At 47.4% G+C, this 25,042-nt stretch overlaps 3 protein-coding genes across 10 annotated transcripts in view; 2 read left to right on the plus strand and 1 right to left on the minus strand.

Moving 5' to 3' along the window:
- LOC135905587 (tubulin monoglutamylase TTLL4-like) overlaps positions 1–25,042 on the minus strand; it is a 94,582-nt gene that overhangs the window by 44,589 nt on the left and 24,951 nt on the right. For all 8 annotated transcript variants that reach the window (XR_010565414.1, XM_065436528.2, XM_065436529.1 and 5 more), the window contains exons 7-12: positions 23,483–23,680; positions 15,642–15,724; positions 14,974–15,102; positions 5,309–5,428; positions 2,997–3,095; positions 523–657 (exon numbers count right to left, since the gene is read on the minus strand). Coding sequence is in view for 7 of the 8 variants with exons in the window: in XM_065436528.2 (XP_065292600.1) it covers positions 523–657; positions 2,997–3,095; positions 5,309–5,428; positions 14,974–15,102; positions 15,642–15,724; positions 23,483–23,680 (764 nt within the window). In the remaining variant the exon portion in view is untranslated. The remainder of the gene's footprint in view (positions 1–522; positions 658–2,996; positions 3,096–5,308; positions 5,429–14,973; positions 15,103–15,641; positions 15,725–23,482; positions 23,681–25,042) is intronic.
- Positions 8,858–12,556, plus strand: LOC135902818 (uncharacterized). The gene is made up of 3 exons (XM_070532710.1): positions 8,858–10,494; positions 11,189–12,440; positions 12,538–12,556. Exons 1-3 carry the CDS (start codon positions 9,021–9,023, stop codon positions 12,554–12,556), a joined length of 2,745 nt encoding a protein of 914 aa, XP_070388811.1. The 5' UTR covers positions 8,858–9,020.
- LOC135902775 (uncharacterized) lies at positions 12,777–14,367 on the plus strand. Its single transcript, XM_065433010.2, has one exon. It carries the CDS (start codon positions 12,850–12,852, stop codon positions 14,365–14,367), a length of 1,518 nt encoding a protein of 505 aa, XP_065289082.2. The 5' UTR covers positions 12,777–12,849.

The following is a 25,042-nucleotide window of genomic DNA, read 5'->3' on the forward strand; positions in this document are numbered from 1 at the left end:
TGAACGACAGGCGGCAATGTTGCCTTGAAGTTCCAGCGCCAGCTTGCTATTGACACAGTGACATTTGCAGTTTGCTTGCGCCTGTTTGATTTTTGTCAGTAATGATTAACTGCAGTGTATTCGAATGGAGCTGAAGACTGAACTCTGCAAATTTCAGGAGCTTTTGCTCAGTTAAAATGGCCCAAATATCAAAAAAAAAAAACATATGTCAACCTGACGGACTGCTGCTAAGGTATTGGTAATGGCAAGAAATTTTTCAAAAGTAATAGAATTGTGACCTTCATTTTCTCGCGTAATAACCTGCTAAATTAACAAAAATAAAGTTTTCAAAGAATACTTAATTAGTCTAACCTGATTTAATGTTTAGCTTTTGTGCCCCTAGAAGTTGTTTCCAATTCTTCTTCTTATTATTATTATTATTATTATTTTTTTTTTTTACAAATTTATAGGTGTCTGGCATCAAGATTCAAAGCACACAGCCTTGAGCTATGCAGTGAAATCCAAAAAAGGAAACCTTCCAACCTGGGCGAGATGTTGACCTCGAGGAGCCAGGGCTTTAGCTGGTCGTCCAGCAAGATGTCAAAGCCAAACAGTTCATAGCATGTGTAGCGACTTGACGTGTGCCTCTGGATTAGCCGGTTCATTGGGCCCTCCGCACTGCGCATGCAAGTAGGCCCGTCAGGCAATAGCGGGCAATTCACAGTTTCAGAGACACTGAGCAGGGACAATGCAACAATTCTCTTGCGATTACTTTCCTGCAGCATTTTTTGAATGGTCCAAACAGCGCTCATCGTAAGTTATCACCAGGATCAGCCAGTCGTGAGCAATGGATGATAAGAAAGAAACAGAACTGAATGCAGGGAATTGTTACACTATGTCGGCTCTGGTCTAGCTGCACACACAAAGGCTGCTCAGTAGAGCCTACCTCATGTGGAAGATACAAAACATGCAGTGTGTGCTTTTACTCTACAGTTGCCAACCATTAATTCAGGCTCGATGGGGACCGCCAAGAAAGTGTGAATAGCCGGGAGTCTGAAATAATGAATTCGGCTTAAAATAAATGACTTTATTCCACATGTGCACAAGAAAGGTGTGCCTTATTATCATAAGTCACTTTCAGAGTCGATATGGTGCGACTAGCGAAAGACCCTTGGCATCTACGAGCGATCCCATTTTTGGCACAGCGACAGCCATGCTATCTCTTGCGTGACTAGCGCAAGATGCATCGCCGTCTACAAGCAATGACATTCTTGGCACAGTGCCAAGCATGCTGTCTTATCACAGCGTGCAAATGCTGCTGCCCATTGATGGTATACAAAAGTATCTTATGAAGTAATCGTTCAGAATATGGCCCAAGTTTGTCAATGCTTGTTGCTGCACGCATGTACGCTTGCCTCTGGCCTAGACACTCTGTGGCCGCAATTTACTAGCAATTACGTTTACAATATTTGTTTGTGGCACTTTGTCAGTGGTCAGAGCAATGCTCCACACTTATCAATGAGATGAGCCAGCTATGAACGGTGGATAATAAGGATGGCATAGAATCGAGCAGAAGGCACCACTAAAAGATTGTGGCCTGTATCTCGACAGTTGGGATGCTGTTAAAGATAGTTGAAAGTGCAGTGTATAAATGCACCGAGTCCTCATAGAGGACTACCAGATCGACTATACTTTGCTAGTTTTGATATTGAGGAAGCGCCAGTGACATGGACGACAACCATGCCAGTGACATATCAAAACGAATACCTGTACATCACTATCTATGCTCAACTTGGCAGCCAAATTATAGCACCAAGCCATGCATCTGAGTCCCAATTATCACACGGCACACTATAAGGCGTCTTCGCCCTTATAGTTAAGTTCATGGGGCTAGTGGCAGTGTCGCAGATCTGTCTGAATAATCAAGCTTGTTCAAATTATCGGTGTCTAAATAACCAGTTGGCAACTGTATAAGATGAGAGGCACCACATTCCGCATCAGTCCCTTTTTTGAACTGCCTGCAGAACCAGCATGATTGAACATGATGCGACCGTATCCATATTCAAGGAGTCCTGGGTTTTGAAGATGCCCAACTAAAGCAACCCCTTCCTGGCATTTTTATGCATAGAACAGCTTTTCCCTCTCTATGAAAGTTCAAGAAACTTTATGGTACAGAGTGAATCAAACAGCAGCTGGTATAGTCCACCAGTGTGCCATCCAGGAGCTTACATTTCTTTACTGAGCAATAAACGACACAAACACAAATAGCATGCAACTCAACAGCTTGTCTGAAAACTTCTGGCTAAGAATGCGCACTGTATCTGTAGCAGCTACTGGACAATACAGCTGCTGCATGCATTCATGCAAGAAAGGAAGTTGTTTAGGAATGGGCAAATAGTCAATTTTAGGTTCGAATCAAAAAGTAATTTGGCCAAGTGATCTTGAATTATATAGCTTGAATAGTAGTACAGTGGAATCTTGATAAACGGAAGTCACTTAAACAGAACTGCCTCTTAAACGGAACACCATCGTCATGGTTGGTTGGTTTTGTATTCATGAAATTGTATTCAGCTTTGTCTCTCAGTAACTGGAACTCCCGATAAACAGAATCGATTTCCCTGGTCCCTTGAGGTTCCGTTTAAAGAGAGTCCACTGTACTTTATATACCACACATGTATTTGGTGGAAAAAAAAATATGCAACAGCATTTCATATAATTACGCTAATAAAAACTCAAATTTTTTGGCTCGGAGTGGATACAGTCAAACCTACTTATAACAATACTGAAATGCCAAGAAAATCTCATTGTTTTAACCAATAATTGCTATAACCAGGTTGCCCGAAATAAGGAAAGGGGCCAAGCACGCAAACATTAAAAAACTACATTTGTCTGTCTGTGCGCTCCTTGTTTTTATGTTGTACTTGGTGCTGGAAGAAGAAACAAACAGCAATAAACTAGCCCACTTCAGCACCCTGTGCAGGAGCCATGCACATAGAGCGGTGCTAGCCAGTGCTTACCAGGCTAGTGCCTTGACAACGATGCCGACCATCTGGTCCCAGAGGCTGGCAAAGTCCACGCCCAACGCTTCTAGATAGCCCTGCAGCGCCTTTATGGACCTGTTGTGAGGCAAGAGGGCACACAACAGTTGCATACAACCTGAAAGCATCACAAGCATTCACCTCTGCGTCGAGTCACGCTAGGTATAAGACAGCGGTGAAGACAATCTGACAGCACCAAGCACTCATGCTTTCTTTTTGAGCAGCTTGGCCTCTGGCATAGATGTGCACTTGCAACTGACGAAAGCGTGACTTCGAGGTATCGATCTAAGATTCATATGCGTGTTCACAAAGACTTCAAAAACAGGCACTTGTAGAAGTAAGTTACTTTTTCTGACAAAAAAGAACCTGTCGTACTTACTCGCATGTAGACCTGCCCCAATTCTAAGCCAGGACTGAACAATGATGTCTGAATTAACTGACCGTCGAATTATCGAGGGCATCAGGAAAGCAGTAAACAATGCTTACTAGATCAATACAGTGTTATTTACTGAATGAATCAGCAAACTCTGTTTCTATTTTGCACAAAAGCAGTGCAGAAACTGCAATTATCATCATCGCATAGCTGATTAGCACTCGCAGCAGCGAAGGCCTCGCGGCAGGGTCAGCAGGGTCATGGTATGTTCCCGTGACGCTCGCTCTGCACCAACCCCCCTCTCCCCTCCTTCTTCATCTGCTATCCACGCGAATGTGTGCAGCTAACCGTGACACTTTTGCACCCATCACGTAAACTCAGTGCCAGTCTAGTGGCGAGTTGCTGGAAATTACAAATAAAACAATTTAAATAGATAAGAATGCGCATTTACAAACTCTATCGGGAATGAGAGGCCGCCATACCATGTGTCACAAGGATGGCAGCTGTAAACGTACCGCATTTATTCGAATCTAGGCTGATAGTTTCTTCAAGTAATCACATACCAAACTCCACGGTCAGCTTAGATTCGAGGATGTTAAAAAACATGCCAGTTTGTAATTGAAAATGATAAATATGGTGCATAGCTAGCACCACCTAAAAAAGTCAGTATTGCAGCCGTTACTAGCTGCACCAGTAGCCAATTGAAGTATACGAATGACGTCGCCATTTTGACCTGTGTCGTATCAAAGTGCGACGTGGCGTCATCGTAATGGCACTAAACAGGCGATGCCACAAATGAAAAGTTGTGCTAGCCACAGAGGCATTGTGAAATGTTCAAGCCGGGCGGGACTTCAGCATCGATGAGAAAAACGTCTGTCATTGGAGGGGCCATGGGAGATGCTTTTTGCATGTGCCGCAATGAGGAAATGACGATAAGGTAGATAAGCGAACGATAACAGAGAGGAGCTGATCACGGAGGTTGCGCCATGTTGCAACGCGTACGAGCCATGCTGCACTGTCTGCGCATGCATGGGCGCGCGAATGCGAGCTCACATGCATACGAAAGCGTACGAAGTTAGCAGCGATAATGACGTAGAGTGAGGTCGGCATGTTCATATTAAAGAGACCCTGAAACGATTTTGACGATTTTCTACAAATGTACTGAGTCATTAGAGTAGGTCCTTCTGATCGTTAATTGACGCATCTAAGTGCTCCGCGTAAAGCGTGTAATTTATTATAGGGTTTTCAAAATGTACATCGCTGCCAATCACAGCACACTCCTCGGCGGTATTTTTAGAAGCCGCTACCCATATGACGTAAATCACCCAATTGACACCATGTGGGCGAGCTATCCAATGCGCTGCCCAGGGCGCGTCGTCAATAATTTTTCCACCTTTATGGTGAAATGATGTTCGTATAGCTGGAATGTTAGTTAATTTGTTTCTATAAAAAGAAAGTAACAGAAAGACATTTCACAAGAACAATTTCTCACTACAGTTAAGCACTTCTGACACACAGCAAGCGTCGCCTGCTTGTGTTACAATGTGCCCCATTTTCACAAGAGCTCTGCCGTCAGAGTCCATCTCAGACTTTTCGTGAGCGCTATGACTCAACTTTGTTACGTTGTGGACTGCAAACGTAACGATGGTGTATTCAGCTGTAATCAATAGACAAATATTTAACTTTGTGTTTCCTTTAAGAGTGGAGCATACTAATTTGTTTAAAAATTTTTGCCTTTAGTGTTTGACATGTCAACTCTTCCGTGCATCACTGAAACATCTTCAACACACTGCTTGCTTCTCTGCCCACAGCTTAAGTTTATTAGCTGCCTAAATAGAGGCTTTAAAAAGACACCTGGAAGCCAAGACAAACAGCAAGTTGCCGCTATTAAAAAATGCCAAAAGGAAAAATGCCGTACCACTTGTGCCCTTGGCAGTCCCCACTGCCTCCAGCTGTGTAGGTGGCACTCTTCTTGTTGATGCTGTAGTTGGTCAGGTGCATGTACCGGTCACTGAGGTCCTCACTCTCTTGCGAGTATCTGCAGGTGCAAGTTTTAGATAAGTTCATTAGTGAAGTAAGGGGGGAGAGGGGCAGGCAAGGCTTTGCAAAGCTAGCAGTGGCAGCAGAATAATTTTGACCGCCTGGCGGCGCTCTCTAATGCACACCAAAATCTCAATAATGTACAACCGTTTCTGCATTTGCCTTCACTACAGTACAAGTGCCACAGCCAGGATTCAAGCCCACGGCAACCTTGTGCTCAGCAACAGAACGCCATTTGCACTAGGTACAGTTGAAGCCATTTATAACAGTGGAATTTTTTTGGCACTTGAATATTGTTACGACCGATAATTGTTATACAGTCACTAACCAATAATTCGCACTCGACGAGCACCGCCAAAGCGTCCGGAGAATCGAAACTCCAAAATGCCATATTTGCCCAAAGCTAAGTAACTTTATTCCACAAGCGGCCACAATAAGTGTGCTGTATTCTCGGATCGTCACTTAAGAGGTAACTTCAATTTCGTGTGACTATAGTGCAAGCTGCATCAGCATCACTGTGACGGCATTCTGGTCGCAGGGCCAAGCATGCTATCTTTCGCACACGTGGCTAGCGCAGCACACGTCGGCTACGAGCGATGTCCTTCTTGGCTCAGCACCAAGCCTGCTATCTTATCACATAGCAGAAACGGCACTGCCCGTCTACGCGTGCAGTGCTGGTCACGTGAAATATAGTGAAAACGAAAGTATCAGAATATGGCCCAAGTTTGTTAATGCGTGTTGCTGCGTGCACATAAGCTTGCCCTTGGCCTAGACATTCCGTAGCTGCGATTTTTCTAGCAACACCTCTTATGAGATTTCTTTGCATGCTTTTTGTGCCTCGTCAGTGGTCAGAGTGATGCTCCGCAAACATTACCAACGGGATCAACCGGCCACGAACAGTGGACAATAAAAAGTGGCACAGAATCGAGCGGAAAGTGTAGCTACAAAATCACAGCACAAATCTCAATACTGCCACAACAGATAGCTGAAAGTACAGACAATGTATGCACCAAATTCTTCTCAGCGACTACTAGATTGCTAGGCTTCGTTAGTTTCAGTTTGACGAAGTACCAGAAACATTGCCTAAGACCACGCTGGCGACACCTTAAAATGAAAGTATCACTATCTCCACTTGACCCCGTCGTCATATTAGACCACGGTTGTGCAGTGGGAGTCCGAATTATCACATGACACACTGTAAGGTGTCGTCCATACACATTAAGTCTATGGTACTAGCGGCAGTGCTGCAGGGCCGTCCAATAAATCAAGAATGTTCGAATTACGGCTGTCCGTATAATCGGCCGCTGAATTTAACTGGATTGAATGAACAAATGGGACAAACATTCAACACATACAATAAATACAAAAAGAAGTATAGTCGCACTTATAAAATTAACAGCTTCAGCAATATTCGGATGTAATAATGAGCGGCCACGGCACCCTGAACTTATGTGTGTGGTCTATGCTAAAACACATAGCTTGCTATGTTACTGCCGTGTTATTGCCCATGCCATGTTACTGATGACAACAATTAATTTGGCTACTGGGTGTCTGCACCGAAAGGAAAAAAAAATACACAGGTTTGGAAAGCTGCAGAGGAGAGCATGCAATTTATTACACTGAAATCTCGATATAACGAACTTCAGAGAACCATAGCAAACTCTTTGTTATTCTGAATGGTCATTATAGTGAAAGCGCAAATTAAACCATTCCGCCCATCAGGTCATTAGTTGTCACCGTATAAACTTTTCATGAAAAGATCACTCCTGGCTCTGGCAACTACTAATTTACGCCTCCAATAAAGTTTACCTCTCTCTCTCTCTCTATTACTATTTTCCATAGATTCTGCCACCACACACCACTAAAGCACTCTATAGTAGTAAGAGTGGTGCACGTAAAAGATGACGACACCAGGAAAACCACCGACAAAGAGGAAGCTCCATGTCACCTCTAAGCACTTTTTCTTTTTTTCACTTTCCTTGCCGTGGACACTGCAAGTGTCTCGATTGAGGCAGGTACCCGAACTACTCTAAAGCACAAGTGCGTGTAAACGATCCCATCCAGAAAGTGTGACCGTGTGGCAACCCTGCGAGCACGGAGGTTACATTTCTACGCGTGCATAGCTAGTACAGCCACAGAATGAAGCACCAAAGAAATAAGAGGAAGAGACACACCTTCGTTGCTACACGACAGTTGTCTGGGGAGAGCACGTGCTCACAGAACCTTGCGTGGTCACCTCCGCAAGAGAAAAAAAAAAAAAAGTCCCCTACCAGGCATTTCTTCTCTAATGCCGTCTCAGGTGTTCCGAACTCATATGCTGCGGTACCGCAAACTCATGTCTGCTTTCTGTGCCTCGGCTGTTAGCCTACTGTTCCAGCTGCCGTGAAGGATACACGGAAATTTAAGAATCTACAGATTTCGGAATAATAATTTGTACTAGTACTTAGGTGTTCTTAACATGACATGAAACCTGAATAATGATCGTTATTCTGAAGGGTATGGTATTCTGAAGTTCGCAGTACTGAAATATTTTTACATTAAAGCTATAAGCTGTCAGCAGGGGATTTTTGGAAAGTTCATTAATCTGGAAAGGTCAATAATGTGGTTTTCATAGTAACGAGGTTTCACTGTATGTGAGATTGTAGGTTCCCTACTGCACGGAGCGGAATAAAATTTGGCTTGCACGTTTGCCGCAACATTGCCTACAGATAGGTAATATTTTCCAGTTGTATTCAAAAAGTGTCTCGCTTCCTTCATGGACAGCAGCATCAAAAACTGATTGTATTATCTTCCAAAAGGTATGCGTGCACTTCACACTGTCATGTAGCAATGGCTCTCGTACCCATCCAGGCAAGGCAAGACATATTTCAAATACAGAATAATGTTTACTGGACTAACTTGCTCTCACAAAAAGAAAACCACAATTCGATTGCAGATGTGACGACAGTGACGCAGCTGGCAGTTAGCACCTTATTTATAGTGTCAGTGCAGGTTACAGACCAACTACCGTAATGACCATTTCAGAATGTGTTAGCTGCATCAATGCAGTCAAACATTGTTTATTCAAAGTCCTCTGGCCCGTGAGAAATGTTCAAATGTTGCAGATTTTTTAATTACCTGAAAAGAAGAAACAACGAAAAAGAAGGGCAATACTGTGCGACACAATGAAGTCACGTTTATTTTCCATTTAGTAGGACTGGTCAAAGTAATTATTGATGCAGGATTGCTTGGTACAGCAGTTCGCTGCACCAACAGTGAGGGGACAGTATTTTTTACCAATCAATTTCGGCAGTGCGAATTTCACCTCGAAATGTGGTTTAACGGCAGCACGGCCAGCCCTGCTGAGAAATCACAGAGGCGCCGTAACCGGAGCGTTCGCTTCAGACGTGCTGCGCATCGGCTCGGCCAATTCTCGGCCGTAGCCACGGATAACTTCACGGTACGCCACCAAATTTGTTACCATCTGATAAAGCAAGTCACCCGGCGCACGTGGACACCGATTTCAACCAGGTGGGCCGGTTTTCGGCAATTTTAGAGCAGTTTTTCACCCCGCCACGTGGGCGACGCCGTCCAGCCTGACGGCGACGCCGATGCCCGGCGGCGTGGAGACTGCTTCCCGAGGCAATATGGCCGTCTCTACGCTAACCCAGCGTGGCTACGACCCGGACGCGATGTCCTGGACGACGGTTCCGACGACTGAGGAGCCCAATTCTGCGATTCCTTCGAATATTCGAAGCCAAGCTCTCCTCAACGCGGCCGCTCGCCGCTTGCAAGAGAAAGCCAAGATGGTAGCGCCTGCCGCCGCCCCGGCGTCCGGCAACCCAGCGGGCAAGACGCAGCCTCCTGCCTCGAACGCTGCAGGAAGCAAGGGCAAGGTCTTCACGAAGTGGAAGCCTCGCCCGCTACTAAAACCGAACCCGGATGACTACGTGATCGTTGTAAAGCCACGCGAGCATATTTCCTTGCATGAAGCCTTCTCCGAGAATCGCTACGGGACCGCTTTCACGGCTTACCTCGGGTCCGAGCGGGCAGAGACCGCATCGATTCTCCCTTCGAGAGAACAAAATTTGATTGTGATCCATACCCCGGACCTCGAGACGGCGGACCGAGTGATAGGGGATTTTTCCGTCAACACCGAACGCGGAGCGGTCCCGCTCCACGGATACCTACGGCAAGATGGCGGAAACGTTTGCCACGGTGTCATCGTGGTGTGCAACTCGGACACGACGGAGACACTTCAGCAAAAGGTGCGTTGGAGAGCAGGCACCATTGTTGAAGTGAGAAAATTTGGCACATCGAACAAAGCGCGTGTTACCTTCGCCGGAAAGGACAAACCGCGTTTTGTTCACTATGACAACATGGTGGTACCCGTCCAACCCTACTACCGTACAATCCCGGCCTGCGGCAAGTGCGGTGCTGTCGGCCATAGGATGGATGCATGCCCAAACCTGAGACAGGACACTTGCGGTCTGTGCGGGCAACAGATTCCACTCGTGGAGGGGGTGCGGGCCCCTCACGAATGCGTGCCCAAGTGTTCAGTGTGCGGTGGTGGACACGTCACGAACTCCCGCGAGTGCACTGCAAAGTTCCGGAACTCCAAGACAGCCGCCCAAAAGGGCGGCAAGACCATAACGGCGGTCAAGAAAAAACACCGCCATCTTGAGCTTCCCGGTGGGCCGCCGCACCGGGACGTCACCAAGACCGGCAAGCCAGCGCCCACTGCCGGAGAAGCCGGGAGGCAATCTACGGCGCCACCACACGGCGTGGCTGGGGCCTGGGCCGACGCCGTCAAAAAAGGAAAACAGGTGAGCGGCGCGGGCAGGGCTGCTTCCTCGTCCCCTCCCTCTACTCCTCCTGCGGCGCTCAGCGCCGAACAAAACATGATCGCGGCTCTCCAGGCGCAAAATGAGATGCTGCTAAAGAAAATTACAGCGCTCGAAGCAAAAATGACGCAACCCCTCCCTAGCCCCGCAGAAGAAGTAATGGAAAGTGAGAGAGAAACGCCGGCGGAGGCACCTAGCGCGGTAGCCGCTCTCGAGGCCCGGATCAACGCCCTCGAGGCCCGTATGGACAGCCGGATTTGCGCTCTTGAAACCCAAATCTCCGCAGCCATGAATGCCGCGATTGCCAAATTGACAGAGATGATTCCCTCTCTCATAACTCAACAAATCGCGCAAACCTCTCGCACCACCCGGCGAGCCGGCCCAATTAAAGACGTGTCCGGCCGGTACCCCAAAATGTTTCGACGACAACTCGATTTAGATGATGAAGACAGTTGCTCACTCTCCGGAATGGAGGATGCTCCCCTCCCCGTGAGTGCTGGTGATGGAACATCGTCTTCGCAACCCCCTACCAATCTTACTGATGATGGCGGGCACCCCTAAATTCAGGAAATTCCCCCGATCCAAATTGGCCATCCCCATCCTAATTACCCAGTGGAACTGTCGAGGTTTCAAGGCCCACGCTAAGCGGGCCAACCTACGATTTTTCCTCACAACATTCGAGCACCTTCCTGCTGTGGTAGCCCTCCAGGAGCCAGGGAGCGGCGCCACACTTACAAATTACACTACGTTTCAGCAGGACCCCCTCTCCTGTATCTGCGTGCATAAAAATTACACGGCCAACTTCGTTGATCTTGACCTCAAAACAGAATTCTCGTACGTGATGGTGACCCTCCTTCCGCTACGAAAACAGGACCCACCACTACACGTTCTCAACATTTATTGTTCCCCTAAGTTAGCCAACATCACTTTCGCAGACCTTTTTAGCCGCGCCTTAAAGGCTGCGGGCAGGGATCCCCTAGTGATCGTGGGCGATTTCAACGCTCCCAGCACACTTTGGGGATACGCGCGTGAGGAGAAACGTGGACGTAAGCTGGCGGAACTTATGTCTACGCTGGGCCTTACTCTCCACACCGACCCTGCCCACCCAACTCGCGTGGGTAACTCCGTGACCCGGGACACGTGTCTGGACCTAACCCTCACCAAAAACATTGAATATGTAGACTGGGTCAACACCGAAGAAACCCTCGGTAGCGACCACTGCATACTCAATACAACTATTCGCACCCATCCATTGGCAAGACCTTTCGCACAGGCAAAATTGCCCGATTGGACCAAATTCCGACAAACATACACCAACTCGACCCCCATTCAGGAGCAAGGGTACCGCGTCTGGTCCCAGCAATTGGTTTCCACCCTTCGCTCCACGGAAACTCAAATTCAACTCTCAGAGGCGACCCCGGAGGTGGACAACCACCTCCTTCACCTCTGGGAGGCCCGGCACAGCCTTGTCTGCCGATGGCGCCGGCAAAAACACAATCGGAAACTCAAAATTCGCATCGCTGAGCTCACCCAACGAGCGGCAGAGTACGCGGCCCAACTCGCTGACTCTAACTGGGTGGACCGGTGCAACACGGCCGCGCGACAAATGTCCAGCCGGAGTACGTGGCGCCTCTTCCGCGCCCTAATCGACCCCACCCAAACTCGAGCAGAAGCACAAAAACATCTCCAACGAGCCATTCACTGCTTCGATGGAGACACTTCAAAATTGGCATGCAAGCTCCGAGATCAATACCTCTGTACTCAGCAGGACCCCCGAGGGCCCGCGTACTCGTATGCAGGTTCCGAGAACGCGGAGATGGACCAACCGTTCCAGCTGCACGACCTGAAGGTGGGCCTAGCAAAAATGAAGCGAGGAACGGCACCGGGACGGGATAAAATTACAGTCAAATTACTTGCCAACCTTCCCGACTCTGCCTACTCCACACTCCTCGCTTACATGAACTCCATTTGGATCGGGGAAACACCCCTCCCACTTGATTGGAAGACCGCTCTGGTCACCTTCATTCCCAAAGCTGGTAAAGCCATCAACACAGACAACCTCCGCCTCATCTCCCTTACTTCTTGTGTGGGAAAATTAATGGAGACGATGGTGCGCGACAGGCTGTCTGAGTTTCTGGAGAACAAAAATGTTTTCGCCGACACCATGTTCGGATTCCGCCCACACCGGTCCGCACAGGATGTATTGCTTCAACTTGACCGAGAAATTCTCGACCCGATCGAATATCCCCTAAGTGACAAAGTAGTACTCGCTTTGGATTTGAAGGGGGCCTTCGACAACGTGACCCACGAAATTATCCTAACACATCTTTCTCAAACAGATTGCGGCCGAAATACCTTTAACCACATTAGGCAATTTCTCACTGACCGACAATCATACATTCGGATTGAGGACAGCAAACACGGCCCATACCAATTAGGCACGCGAGGGACCCCGCAGGGAGCGGTCCTCTCACCCCTCCTATTCAATTTGGCGATGATGAGACTTCCCGTTCAGCTGGCGAGGGTCGACGGCATCCAGCACGCGCTGTATGCCGACGACATCACCATCTGGGCTAAACACGGCTCGGTAGGAGAAATGGAGGCCAACCTGCAGCAAGCGGCGGACATCGTAGACAACTATGCCCGTCGATGCGGCCTTCAGTGCTCCCCGTCCAAATCTGAATTTGTGCACATACGCCCCTCACCAAAGTGCACTACCAAAATCGACCTCTCCCTTAACAGTGGACCCATACCCGAACACGACGAGATCCGAGTACTGGGGCTCTTTATTCACAAAAATCGAAAAGCTGACACAACATTGGCCAAATTGCGTAAGGTGGGGGACCAGGTGGGCCGGATGGTCCGCCGGGTTTCGAACAAGCGCGGGGGGTTACGATGCAAAGACGCCTTGCGGCTGGCGCATGCATTTGTAACCAGTCGAGTCCTTTACTCGGCTCCATACCTCCACCTACGCAAAGTTGACGAGAATGCACTCGAAGTCATTCTCCGTAAAATCTACAAGCATGCCCTCGACCTCCCGGTCAGCACCTCCAACCTGCGCCTCCTGGGCCTGGGGATGGTGAACACCTTTAAGGAGCTGCGAGAGGCACACTTGATGAACCAATACACGAGACTCTCTAAAACGCCGTCGGGTCGCCGCCTCCTTGCCCGACTACACATCCATCATTCAATACATACGGAGGAGCACGTACATATCCCATCACAGTGGAGGTATGCCCTGCACGTGCGCCCTCTTCCGGTCAACATGACACGAGAGGACCATAGTGGCAGACGCCTCGCGCGGGCGGAAGCCTTGGCTCGCCACTACGGACACAAACACGGAGTCTTTTACGTGGACGCCTCCAGCCCGTACCATGGGGGTTGGTACACGGCCGCAGTCGTCCACCAAAACACAGCAGTAAATGGACTCACTTTCCGTGCACACAACATTACACATGCGGAGGTGGTTGCCATCGCACTAGCCGCCGCAGATCAACACTCAAGGGTCATCATCACTGACTCGAGGGGTGCTTGCCGCAATATTGAGCAGGGGCACATACCGTACCTTGCCTACAAAATTTTGCAAAACAGCGACTATCTCGGTGCCCCCTCGCACCGTACGATTATCTGGACTCCCGCTCACACGGGCCTCGAAGGAAACGAAACGGCCGATGCCGTCGCCCGCGCGCTCACTTTCCGGGCATCACCTTCGTCCCCCACCGATCCGGACCCCGAACCCAATCCCGCCTATACTTTCAAAGAGATCGTTCAGCTCTACCAATCTGGCCATGCCATCTATCCCAAGCCCTGTAAGGGCCTCACAAAGGCGGAGGAGCGCATTCTCCTTCGCCTTTATACCAAAACTCTGCTGTGCCCGGCAGCCTTAAAATACTTTGACCCCGCTTGCACGGGGGAGTGCCAGCACTGTGGGGAAAAGTCCTCAGACATTTTCCACATGGTATGGGCATGTCAAAAAACCCCAAATCTCACCCCCCTACCCAACCCTTCCCGGGAGGACTGGGAGGCAGCCCTGCTTGGCTGCTCTGACCTGACGGCCCAACGGGCCTTGGTCGAGCGGGCCCGGGCGGCGGCCGACGCCAATGGGCTCCCGTAAGGGGGAGCCCACCTAGTGTTGATGCAACACCTATCTAAATAAATGTTTTTCAGACAGACAGAGAAATCACATATGCGCATAGTTTTATGCCGTCAGTGTCGCCGAAGAGGTGTGGAACAGAGCTGCTGGCTGACGATATGATGGGGCAGTTCGTGCATCCCCAAATGAAGACTGTTCTTTAAAGAATTTGGCCGTTGTAAGCACTTACTTCCACAGGTTAAACTGACGGATCTTCCTTTTCTTTCAGGGGTGTTGTAATTGGGGATGTGGATCATACGCAAAAAGTTATGTCTATTTGTTCATTTTGAATAATTCCAACACTGAAATTCAAGCTGATGCAAATATCGAATAGAATACTCAATCGAATATTCAAAAATATCAAATAATTGCATGAACCTAAACAGTGCCCTCAGATATTCTAAAAAAGAGGTCTCAAACAATGCTGAGTCAAAAATTTTGCCCTCGAAGTTCTAACGCAGTAACTTCTGTCTCTCTGACTCTGTCGCAACACAGTCTTTGTATGATACAGCTCAAGCAAAGCTTTTGACAAACTTAGTCTAACTGAAGTAACATTTACGCATCCCTTTGTGACAGGATGTCACTCACTTGTTGGAAGCAAAGCGAACCAGGCCATCTGGGAACAGGTAGATCTTGAGGGGGTCAAAGCTGGTCACTAGCGCATACAGGCGCAGGTCAAACTTGGTCCCGTTTATGAGGTACGGAGTCCGCACGTACCTGCGCAGGAGGACGAGAATTGCACACTCTTAATGAAAAAGCGAGAGAAGTGCATAAACAAAAACAAAAAAAGTGAATGTTCACCACAGGACAACAGTGCCTGTCCTGTGGTGCCTATTTTCTCCTCGATTAGCTGTGCTGTTTCATCTTGCTTTGAGAACAGACCAACTAGCTCTCACAGAGATGATGTTGCAAGCCCTCCTCACTCACCTTATGCCACCAAGCAAATCTGCCCCCTGCTTTTTCAGGGCTTGCCAACCCATACCGAAGGGGCCCTACATCTCAGGTGCAATTTTATTTCTGTGCTTTTTTTTATTTACAGTAAGTTGCAGTCTCGTGTATATGTACAATACGAAATGGTCACTATGAGCAAAATGAAAAGAAAAACAAAAAGAAAAATGATAGCACAGGGCACCTCATAAAATTTTACTGTTTATACAGAACAAAAATTTCAATGAAAGCAATGCTGATGCCATACATTTGCACCTGCACAATGGTGCTGGTTAAAACACCTGCAAAAATGCGGAGAGGCTACTGACCTCTGGACCACCAGTGGCTGCTTCTTGGGTATCTGGTCCCAGCGGTGGACCACGTGCACACCTGCACCTCTTGCCGATGCAGGCTGCACACAAGCACATGGAAGACGTCAAACCAAGGGGGAAGGGGGGCACCAACATCTACAGTTGGGTGGCGACTACCACTGTCCTGAATTCATGCCTACTTAGGGGACACTATATATAGGCGCCCCGTATATGCACACAACCACGAGTCCCGTTTCGACGAACTGCACAGTGCAGTTCTCTCCGTCTGCACCTAAGAAGTCTTTGAGCTGGACGGTTCGTAGTTGTGAAGTCCCGGCTTGGCATATATGGCGACACCGGCAGTGCACAGGAATGAGTATCCTGCGATCTGTCTCTTGTTATCCATCCTCATCCATGTCTCCAGGAGGTGACGTATGTCGCCTCTGTTGATGTTCACATCGTGCACCACGACCTCTATGTGTTTCGGTAGAGAACGCATGTTGAGGCATGCGACGAGGCATGTTGCCCGATCCACCGTGCGCTTGCACTGCGCTGTGCGCCAGCTAGTGAATCACCCACCAGGCAGAGCCCAACCACATGCACAGCCTCAGAGATATTCATCACCGTCGCCTGTAGCAACGGTGGCGCAGTGGTTGGCGTGCTCAGCTGCGGAGTGGTAGCAGTCATGGCGGGGCAGAGGATAGAATCCTCCCCGTGGCAACTTTCATTTTCTTTTTTGTAGTTAGATGAAGATGACCTAATTTCCGGTGATAGCGGGGTAATGCTAGTAATGCTTTCGCATTTTAAAAAATCTAAAGGAAAGAAATGTGAGCTGCGGTGGTTTCGGGTTCGAGTCCCAGACCAGGACAAACTTTTCTTCAACTGCGAGGCTTTTCTTTTGAGGAACCCGTTTGGGTTTCCTTTGTAGCAATTCGCTATCTTTGGGTGGATGTCTCATTTTCCCTTTATTAATTACTTCTCTCCACCTTGCGGGCTTCTGCAGAACTATTGTGTCGGACATTCCGTTTGTGTGTTTCATTATTTCTCTAAACTGCAATTCGTCAATTCAAGCAACAGATCACATAAATAACAGATGTTGCCTTGAACAATTCTTGAAGTCACGTGTCACCATGAGCAACGTGACACTGCGGACATGAGGAGGTAGGTGCAGGGACACGAGTACGTCACTGTCTGTCTTGGAGCGCGGTCGCCGTGAAGGAAAGGAAAAACAGTGTTCAGATTGAAATTTCAGACCTTTTCGCGGCGCATAGCGATGTAATTCTTTGCAAACACAATCATTAGCGCGCATTTTATGCTCTGCGCTTGTCAGCTCAAAATAGCCAGACCTCATGAGAGGCCCTTTAAAACCAGTATCATTATAAGTGGGTTTGGCTGTAGTATACGGTTACAACAAATTTCGCCAAAGGGAAATTTCGCTGAAGTTTGCCTTTAATGCTCTTAGGGTCAATGTTTTTCGCCAAATGCGACCCCCCTCCCTCTCGCCCCACCGGTAAGTTTTCTTTACTGCAGATATAAAATCTTGAGTGACCTATTTTTAAAGAAATGTACCGCAATGTGCTTGGCATGACCATAATGTGACAAAAAGTATTTTTTGTAGGTATACACGCATTGTTCAATACAAGTGCACTTGCATAAAGACTTGCAAGAAGAATAAAAAGAAAGTACACACACTGGAATAAGTATGTTTCACAGACGTAGAAAATGCACGCAACATACTACTGCTCTTACAAACAATGTTCATTAGTTCTGGCTGTCTAATACTTCAATGTGCGATTGTCTTCAAAGCAAGGCTTCATAGAGAGGGCTTTCTTGCGCTCAGCACACATGTACCTTGTGTCCTTGCATCGTTTCTGTCATCGAGTGGTGTTGGCACAGACGATGCATCTTCTCCGAGTACTGCTTCCCTGGTGGTGGTGGTAGAAAATTTCCAAACAAAATGTCTCGCCGTCAGTATCAGAGGATTGTCTCCCAGTGGGCCTTCCCCGCTTGTTCTTCTCTCTCTGTATGATGATGCCCTCTGCTAAGTTGGCTCACTATTAGCTACTTGAAGTCCGCATACTTCGTAGTGGAATTTTCACGGAAGAGGATAACTGTGCCGAGCACTGATACGTCCAGTGTGGGGAAAAAAAATTCCTATTTCATTTCACTGTTTTTCTTATGCTTCAGGAGAAGCTCAGTTGCATGTTGACTGTGTCTGCTAGTCCTACTTTTTGGTTATTTATTTATTTATTTATTTATTTATGTATTTATTTATTCATTTATTTATTTATTTCCAATACTGTGACCCCTGCTGGGCTGTTACAGGGTCATACCAGGGTCGTGATAGCTTATACTCTATCACACATATTGACTTCTTTTCCCCCATTCCGCTGTTCCCTGCTCCACTGCGTGCATTGTCGACAACACATGTGGGTCTTCGTCTATCACGTCACTTCAGCTCCAGCATGATGTTCGTGGGGAAACAAATTTCCACTTCGCCTTGCCTCGGCATCTTTGCAAACTTCGGAAGCCCCTTTCTGTTTAGTACAGACTGTTCTGCAGGCATTTGTCTGCTTGCTTCAGAGAAGGTTGAATAGCACTGGGCTGGTACACAAGTTGTCCGCAAACAGGGGATGTCTCTTGCCGAGAAAGTCTGCTGCAGCTGCACAACAGAGCCTGCACACTCCAACTCTTTAAGGGTGGCCACACCTGCAGTGGCACCGGTTTACACAATGGACCGCAAAATGTAGCCGGTGGTTGTCCTCACCAAGGCATCAGTGACTAATCTATGCAGAGGTCTTAGAACAGTGCTAAAAGGGCAGCAAATCTTTCCTGAATCGCTTCCATTAACAGCCAGCTTGCCCTTACGCAGGCCCTTACATCTCATCGAGCTGAACTGTAGCACCCACATCAAAAGGCAAAAGCAGTTGGCAGAAAAGACTGACCGCAGAAAGAAAAGGACTTTCCAATATGGTATTTTTGGACAATTCTCTCAGAGTATTTTTCGGGACCAGGCCCATCAAAAGCACAACAGCTAGAAAGCAGCAAACTTCACCAACATCCGTCTCCAGCCATGACCTGAGTCGCGACTTTCAGGGCAGACTACGCTTGTGAACCTGCTGGTTTGTGTGCTTGTTTGTTTCAGCCACGATGTGCTAGACCAGCTCTTTGTCAAAAAACAGCTCGAGCTAGTCGACTTCTTTTGCATCTGGCGGTAATGTAGAGCTAGACATTTTTACAAAATGGGTGGCATCAAATGTAAACAACAAGGGTGAAAAGTCACCTGTCCGCACCGTGCATGCTTGAGAAGTTGCTGCTTGGTCGGATTCCGAGTGCGAACTGGTTAGAAGTACTAGTTCCTTATCTAAACAGCTGCCATCAAATAAATCCAATTCTGAATCGGCACTTGGGCAGTAGTCCACGTTGGAGGAATTGCCGCACGACTCGCCGAAGTCACGCCCGGCTTGAAGATTCGACGATGCCTCTGCGGCTATCGCAACTTTTCGCTTGAAACCAGCACTGTAGTGGCATCTCCTGCTTGGTGCCATTGCAATAACACCACGCCGCACACCAATATGGCCGACCAACACAGGTCAAAATGGCGACCTCGCTTGTGTACGGTTGGCTACTGGCATGGCTAAGCGGCTGCGATATGGACTTTTCTAGATGGCGCTAGCTATGCACCATATTTAGCAGTTTCAATGAAAAACTGGTGCATTTTTAAAAATCCTTGAATCTAAGCCGACCCTACAGTTTGGAATATGATTATTTGAAAAAAAAACTATTGGCCTAGATTCGAATAAGTATGGTATCCTAATACGGCATGTTTCCACTAAGGGTGGGCGAATATCTGAGCTGTGTTACAAGCATTGGCGTATGAATAGGGTACACTTCTAACGTATCAGTGTAAACTTGGCTAGTATCGTTGCCGCTCGCGATTTGTTGTGTGCCCACGAGTGCAGACGAGAGGAATCAAAAGGCGCCTCTTTTTGTTGTTGTTGAGCACAACCATTATATAAAGCCTACAAATAAGAAAGTCAAGGCAAGTTTGGTAGTAGCTTTTTTTTTTCCACCAAAGTGCGGAAAGTGACAAAAGGAATGAAACGGGAATCTGCTTAAGAATGTGTGGTGCATGCAACACCACTTGGCATGTCTTGTAGAGTCGTTCGCCTAACGTTCGGCAGCATTCGACAGATGGTAAGCACGATCACCATTAGTTAGACTTGGCACATGACATATCGCTGCGGCAAGTTTGGGGTGTGATCATTACATGGGAAAGAGAAAAAAAAAAAAAATTCTGACAACAAAATTCAGGGGTGCAATCATTACCGAGTGCGATCATTATGCAAGTAAATACGGTAGTACAGGTGTCCACCTTGAGCAAGACAGTGGTGGTGTCCTAGACAAGGAATGTGAAAAACAAACAAAGAAGAAGAAACATTGCACTTTGGAGGCAACATAGAGCTTCCCTTTCTGTCGGTAGTTATCTCAATGTCAGTGTGTTTTGTGGCCATCACTATTATATGGCGCGTCGGTGGTGCGTGGCGCCGGAACCTATGGCATATAGCAGCAGCGGGTGCCGAACCCACAGCAACATTTTCGTGGATAGCTCATATGATGACAACTTATGAACTGATGGATTAAGGGGGACCCAGGTCTTCGGGACCGAAAATCTACCCAAAATTTGAATTTCAATTTTTATTTTCCCTGTTCCTGACCCGTTTCCAGGAACAAAATTTGGTTGCAAAATACCGCATAGTTCGGCCGTTATCGTGATCTAAAGATGCAAATCAGCAAGCGTCCTTCAAATTGGGGACAAATCGTGCCCAATTTTCGTCGCACATACCTCAATAACTACGTGCTCCGTCAGTGCCATTTTGGTATAATTCGAAAGCTCATGTTTCTGGCTTTCTTTATTTGTCGGTCGGCAACATTGCCGGCGCTGCAGCCATGAAAAAAACAACAGAAAAAAACATTCGTGGCACACACTATTATTGGTCAGTTTGAGCATTTAACCAAGATGGCGAGTCATGATTGGCTCCAAGGAATATGAGCGCTCAAACGACGAAAACAGCTGCCATTTTGTCTTAGTCTCATGACTGCAACACTGGATATGCTGGAGGTCCGACAAATTTTCGTTCCGTGATTCGAAACCGGTGGAAACGTACAAGATGCAATAAACTTCCGAAAGTGATTTCATCATCGCAGCCGGCACAGTATACCCGGCAGCTCGCCGCTGAAGTCGTACCACCGCCAAACATTGACACCTCAACTGCTTCGCCGGATCACGCTTATCTACATGCTGGTGATACTCACCTAAGAATTGAACATGGCGGTCATAACTGAAGAGGAAGTGGATAAGAGCATATGAGAAAGCTACACTCTACAAGATTGCATCTACAACGGCCACGGAGCGAAACATTCGGCGTTTTGTTGAAGATCCGACCGCCGAAAGTGCAACGGCCTCGGTCGCGAAGCCTGCTACTCCGTACGTTGTCATCGGACTTGCAGCAGTAAACAATCTTCTCAGCGCTTTCTCGTGTAATACTTACCGTGCCTCTGCATAGCTAGAGCAGAGCAATCATGATTACGGTCTTGCTACTGAAGTGACTGTGGTTTGCGAGAGCTGTGGTGATGTTGCGTCGGGATGGAGCTCACAGAGAATTGAGTGCCCAAAAACGTGTAATCCTTTTGAAGTGAACGTACTCGCCGTGCACGCTATGTTGTCGACAGGCAACGGCCAAACAGTCATGAATTATACCTAGTGCCTACTGATGGTCTTTGGTGCTGTTTTTTTCAAGCGTTCTTTCAATATAACAGTTGTGAAATGTCTTTTTGTTGTTTTGTTGGACGGATGTTTGTTGTGTGGGTGAGATGCATTATTTCTACTTTTACTTGTGCTGTCATTGTAATTCTATTTTTTCCAGAAAGGGAAAGCTGAGTAGAGTGCAAATAGGCAAAATTACGTTGTTGCATTTATCAGAAAATTTTTTACAAATGGTTGTTTTAGCAGTTACATAAATTTCCCTCACTGAAGTTTGCAATGTTCCCATTTGATATAAAATTGGGTTAGAACACCATACTTGCTTATTTGAACTCTTTGTTAGTTCCGAATCATTTTCATATGTCGATATTTATTATGCCATGTATAGTTTGGTAGATAGCTCACCTCCAAGCAAATTATGCAATAGAGATGAATTTATTCAATTTCTAGACCGTTACTTACTCTGCAAGAAAACTGGAAGCATATTTATAACTAGCACACTGAAATACAGTAAAACCTCATTAAACCGTACCCGCTTAAACAGTAGTTTCGTTTTAAATGTAGTAAAGTCAAATCCCTAACTCAGCGGCCATTGAACATAATGTGTTTTGTATCCGCATAAACCGTACCAGCTTATTGCGTACGCATTGGTTAAAATGCAGCATTTCAACTTTTCGTCGCGCAAACACAGCGGTGCATCGTCTCCATAGGGCGGCCCGGCAGAACAACAAGCCTCAGAGATCGGAACAACGGCCTCCAGGTGCCCTGTGCGTTTGTGCGTGAAGCCACATCAACATCATTTCGATGCCGTGCCAGAGAGCGTTATGGCATCGTGCAAGCAAGGACTCGCGTCATTCCCAAGCTCGGATAAAAGAGATGCCGGATGCTCAGCATAGAAGAAAAATTAGACATCGTTCGTGCTATCGAACGTGACACGAAGAAGTCGGTGCTGGCACGCGACAAGGATCTGCTGTTGACTACGGTGTATGGCATTTGGAATGCGAAGAAGTTGCTTGGCAGCGCTGCTGCGACCGCGAAGACATGTCGGCTACGAGGTTCGACTTTTCGCCATCATTGCCTCTGTTGTTGCCGAAGTGTCGCCTAGCGACAGTGATAAGGACGACACGGAAAGCGACAGCACGGGCGATTCAGGCCCGACCGTGGCAGAAGCTAAACATTACGTCAGCCTAATGAATGCAATCATCGCGACGAGAACAGGAGCGTGATAACGTAACTCTATTCCAAACGAAAAGTATTCCAAACTCCGGCATCCAGCAATGAAAATGCGTCCCCGGGACTTCTGCAGCACTACTGTGCGCGTGCACGGAAAATACGTTACGCCAACGAGGAATCTGCCATGTGAGCGTTTGCCGAGAAGAGGCAAACGCTCACATGCTTACTGAAGTTAGTTACTGAAGTAACTGCTTACGTGCTTACTGAAACTTACTGAAGCTGGCACGCAGCTTCAGTAAGTTTGAGGCCACTGTCGTCGTGCTAGGCCGCCGTGGCATCAAACGAAAATACCACTTTTGTCGCGCGAAGTGAATAAATACTGCATGTTTTTTTCCCCTTTCATCGCACTCTCTCTGAGTTCCGTTTTCGACAGGTAAGTGGGCGATCTCATGCTATTTCGGTTAAGCAGTACTACTGTTTAGTACATAGTTTTTCCGAGCTCCGGCCAACTACGGTTTAACGAGGTTTCACTGTACATAAACTCAGCAAGTTTCATCAAAATCAAGAAAGAATTAAAGAAAAAGTTTTCAGGCGGAGGGTCCCCCCTTAACAGGTGGAATGGTTCATTTTGGGGCTTTCACTATAACGAGTTTTCAGAATAATGAACCATTTATTGCAGTCTCCTGGAGTTTGTTATATCGAGATTTCACTGTACGCATTTTGCATTAAGTTTTTCATGCCTAAATCAGCGTTTATGGGGTATCAAACTCAATGTGTCAAAAATAATGTGTTGGGCTTTGTGTAGATAAGTGGGTTTCGAATGCAATCTAATCTTCTGGTTGCACCCCCAAATGGTCCATACTATTCATCAATCTCAAACGTGCGCTACAAAGAGCTGGCTGAGGAGAGGAGGTCTACTGACGGGCTTGATGATCCAGCAGTGGTCGCCCGGAGTCTCGGCAATCCAGGCGTCCCGCAGCAGAGGCAGCTCCTGGGGCAGGAGGAATGTGTCGGGCAGCGATGGGCGTCCCCGATCACCACGGATGCGTCCCAGCCGCACCACGTTCTGCCACAGCTTGTCCTTGCGCCCCAGGTGAAAGCTGCCCGGAAAGTGGTTCACCTGCAACAGGCCACACACCATGACCCGCTTAATGATGAGTTCCACCACCAGGGAGACAGACGTATACTGGAATCCCAGGAGATGAGGAGCCATGCCTCTTTGGAATCAAAACTAAGCCCCAATAACTTAATTTTCAATCTTTTCATTTCCATATTTCTGACACAATTCCATACCTGCCTCTAAATTTTAGTCAAGAAATAGTGCATATTTCTCTTGTTATAGAGATCCAAACTAGCGAATTCGTGAGATTTTCCCTTTAAATTGGGAATAAATCGCATCTGTTTATCACTGCTCATTACTCTGGAGGAACTTTTCTATTAGTCAGTCAGCACCTTTGCAAGTGTCACAGACACAAGGAAGATGGCAAGGAAAGCATACTGCACGCTACACTACAGTCGATCCTGGATATGTCAAACTTGGATACATTAGCTGACCAATAATTCTGACACAATGGGGAACACCGCATGCGTGGCATAGTCACATGGTGTCGCCAGTGGGCCAGTAATGTCGCCGGCAGCAATAACAACGGTTCTTTCACATCTCATGCATTTCACCATTCACGCTACTTTGCTGCTTTTTCTGTTGTGCCGGCAGGCTCAGTTGCTAGGCCTAGCATGTAATTGTCTTCTCGCGCTAAAGGCTACAGTGCAAAACACTCAAGGAGAAGTGGATGCCGACAAGACGAACAAACTCAAAATTGCCAAGAAGCATTGCATTCCGAGGAGCACATTCTCAACTTACATACAAAACAAGAGAGCGAGTGAGGAGGCCTATGCAACTGAAGCTTCTGCCAGCAGTTGCAGGAGACTTTAACCTGCGAAGCACCTGGAAATGGAGCACACACTGGTCACCCCGATAAAGGAGGTGAGAAGCCAAGACATTTCACTGAGTAGCCCGATGGTCATACTGAAGCCAACAGGCGAAGCCAGCAGTGCTTCGCCTTAACATCAAGGATTTCAGCACATCAGAAGGCTGGCTGCATCTTTTCTGGGACAGGCACGAGATTGTGTTTTGCACTTGTCAGGTAAAAGCAAGGATGTGAGCAGCGAGACATGTGCGACGTGACAAAACAGTGCTTTGCAGGAGTATCTGAAGGCCTATTCACCGCGTGTTCTACAGGCTGTCAGCAAGCAAGACAATGCCAAACAAAGGAGGCAGCTATGCAAGCAGGAAGTGGAGGAAGGAACACATAACCATCTTGGTTGCAGCAAACATGACTGGGATGGAGAAACTGCCCCGCCTTGTCATAGACATAGCCTGTTAAGCTTTGCTGCTTCAAAAATATCTGCACACTGCCGGCGGAACACACAGCTAATTGCAAAGCTTGCATGACGCGGGAAATATTAAAGCAGTGCCTAATCA

The sequence above is a fragment of the Dermacentor albipictus genome, chromosome 1 (genome assembly GCF_038994185.2).
Source record: "Dermacentor albipictus isolate Rhodes 1998 colony chromosome 1, USDA_Dalb.pri_finalv2, whole genome shotgun sequence".
Classification (NCBI taxonomy): Eukaryota; Metazoa; Arthropoda; class Arachnida; order Ixodida; family Ixodidae; genus Dermacentor; species Dermacentor albipictus.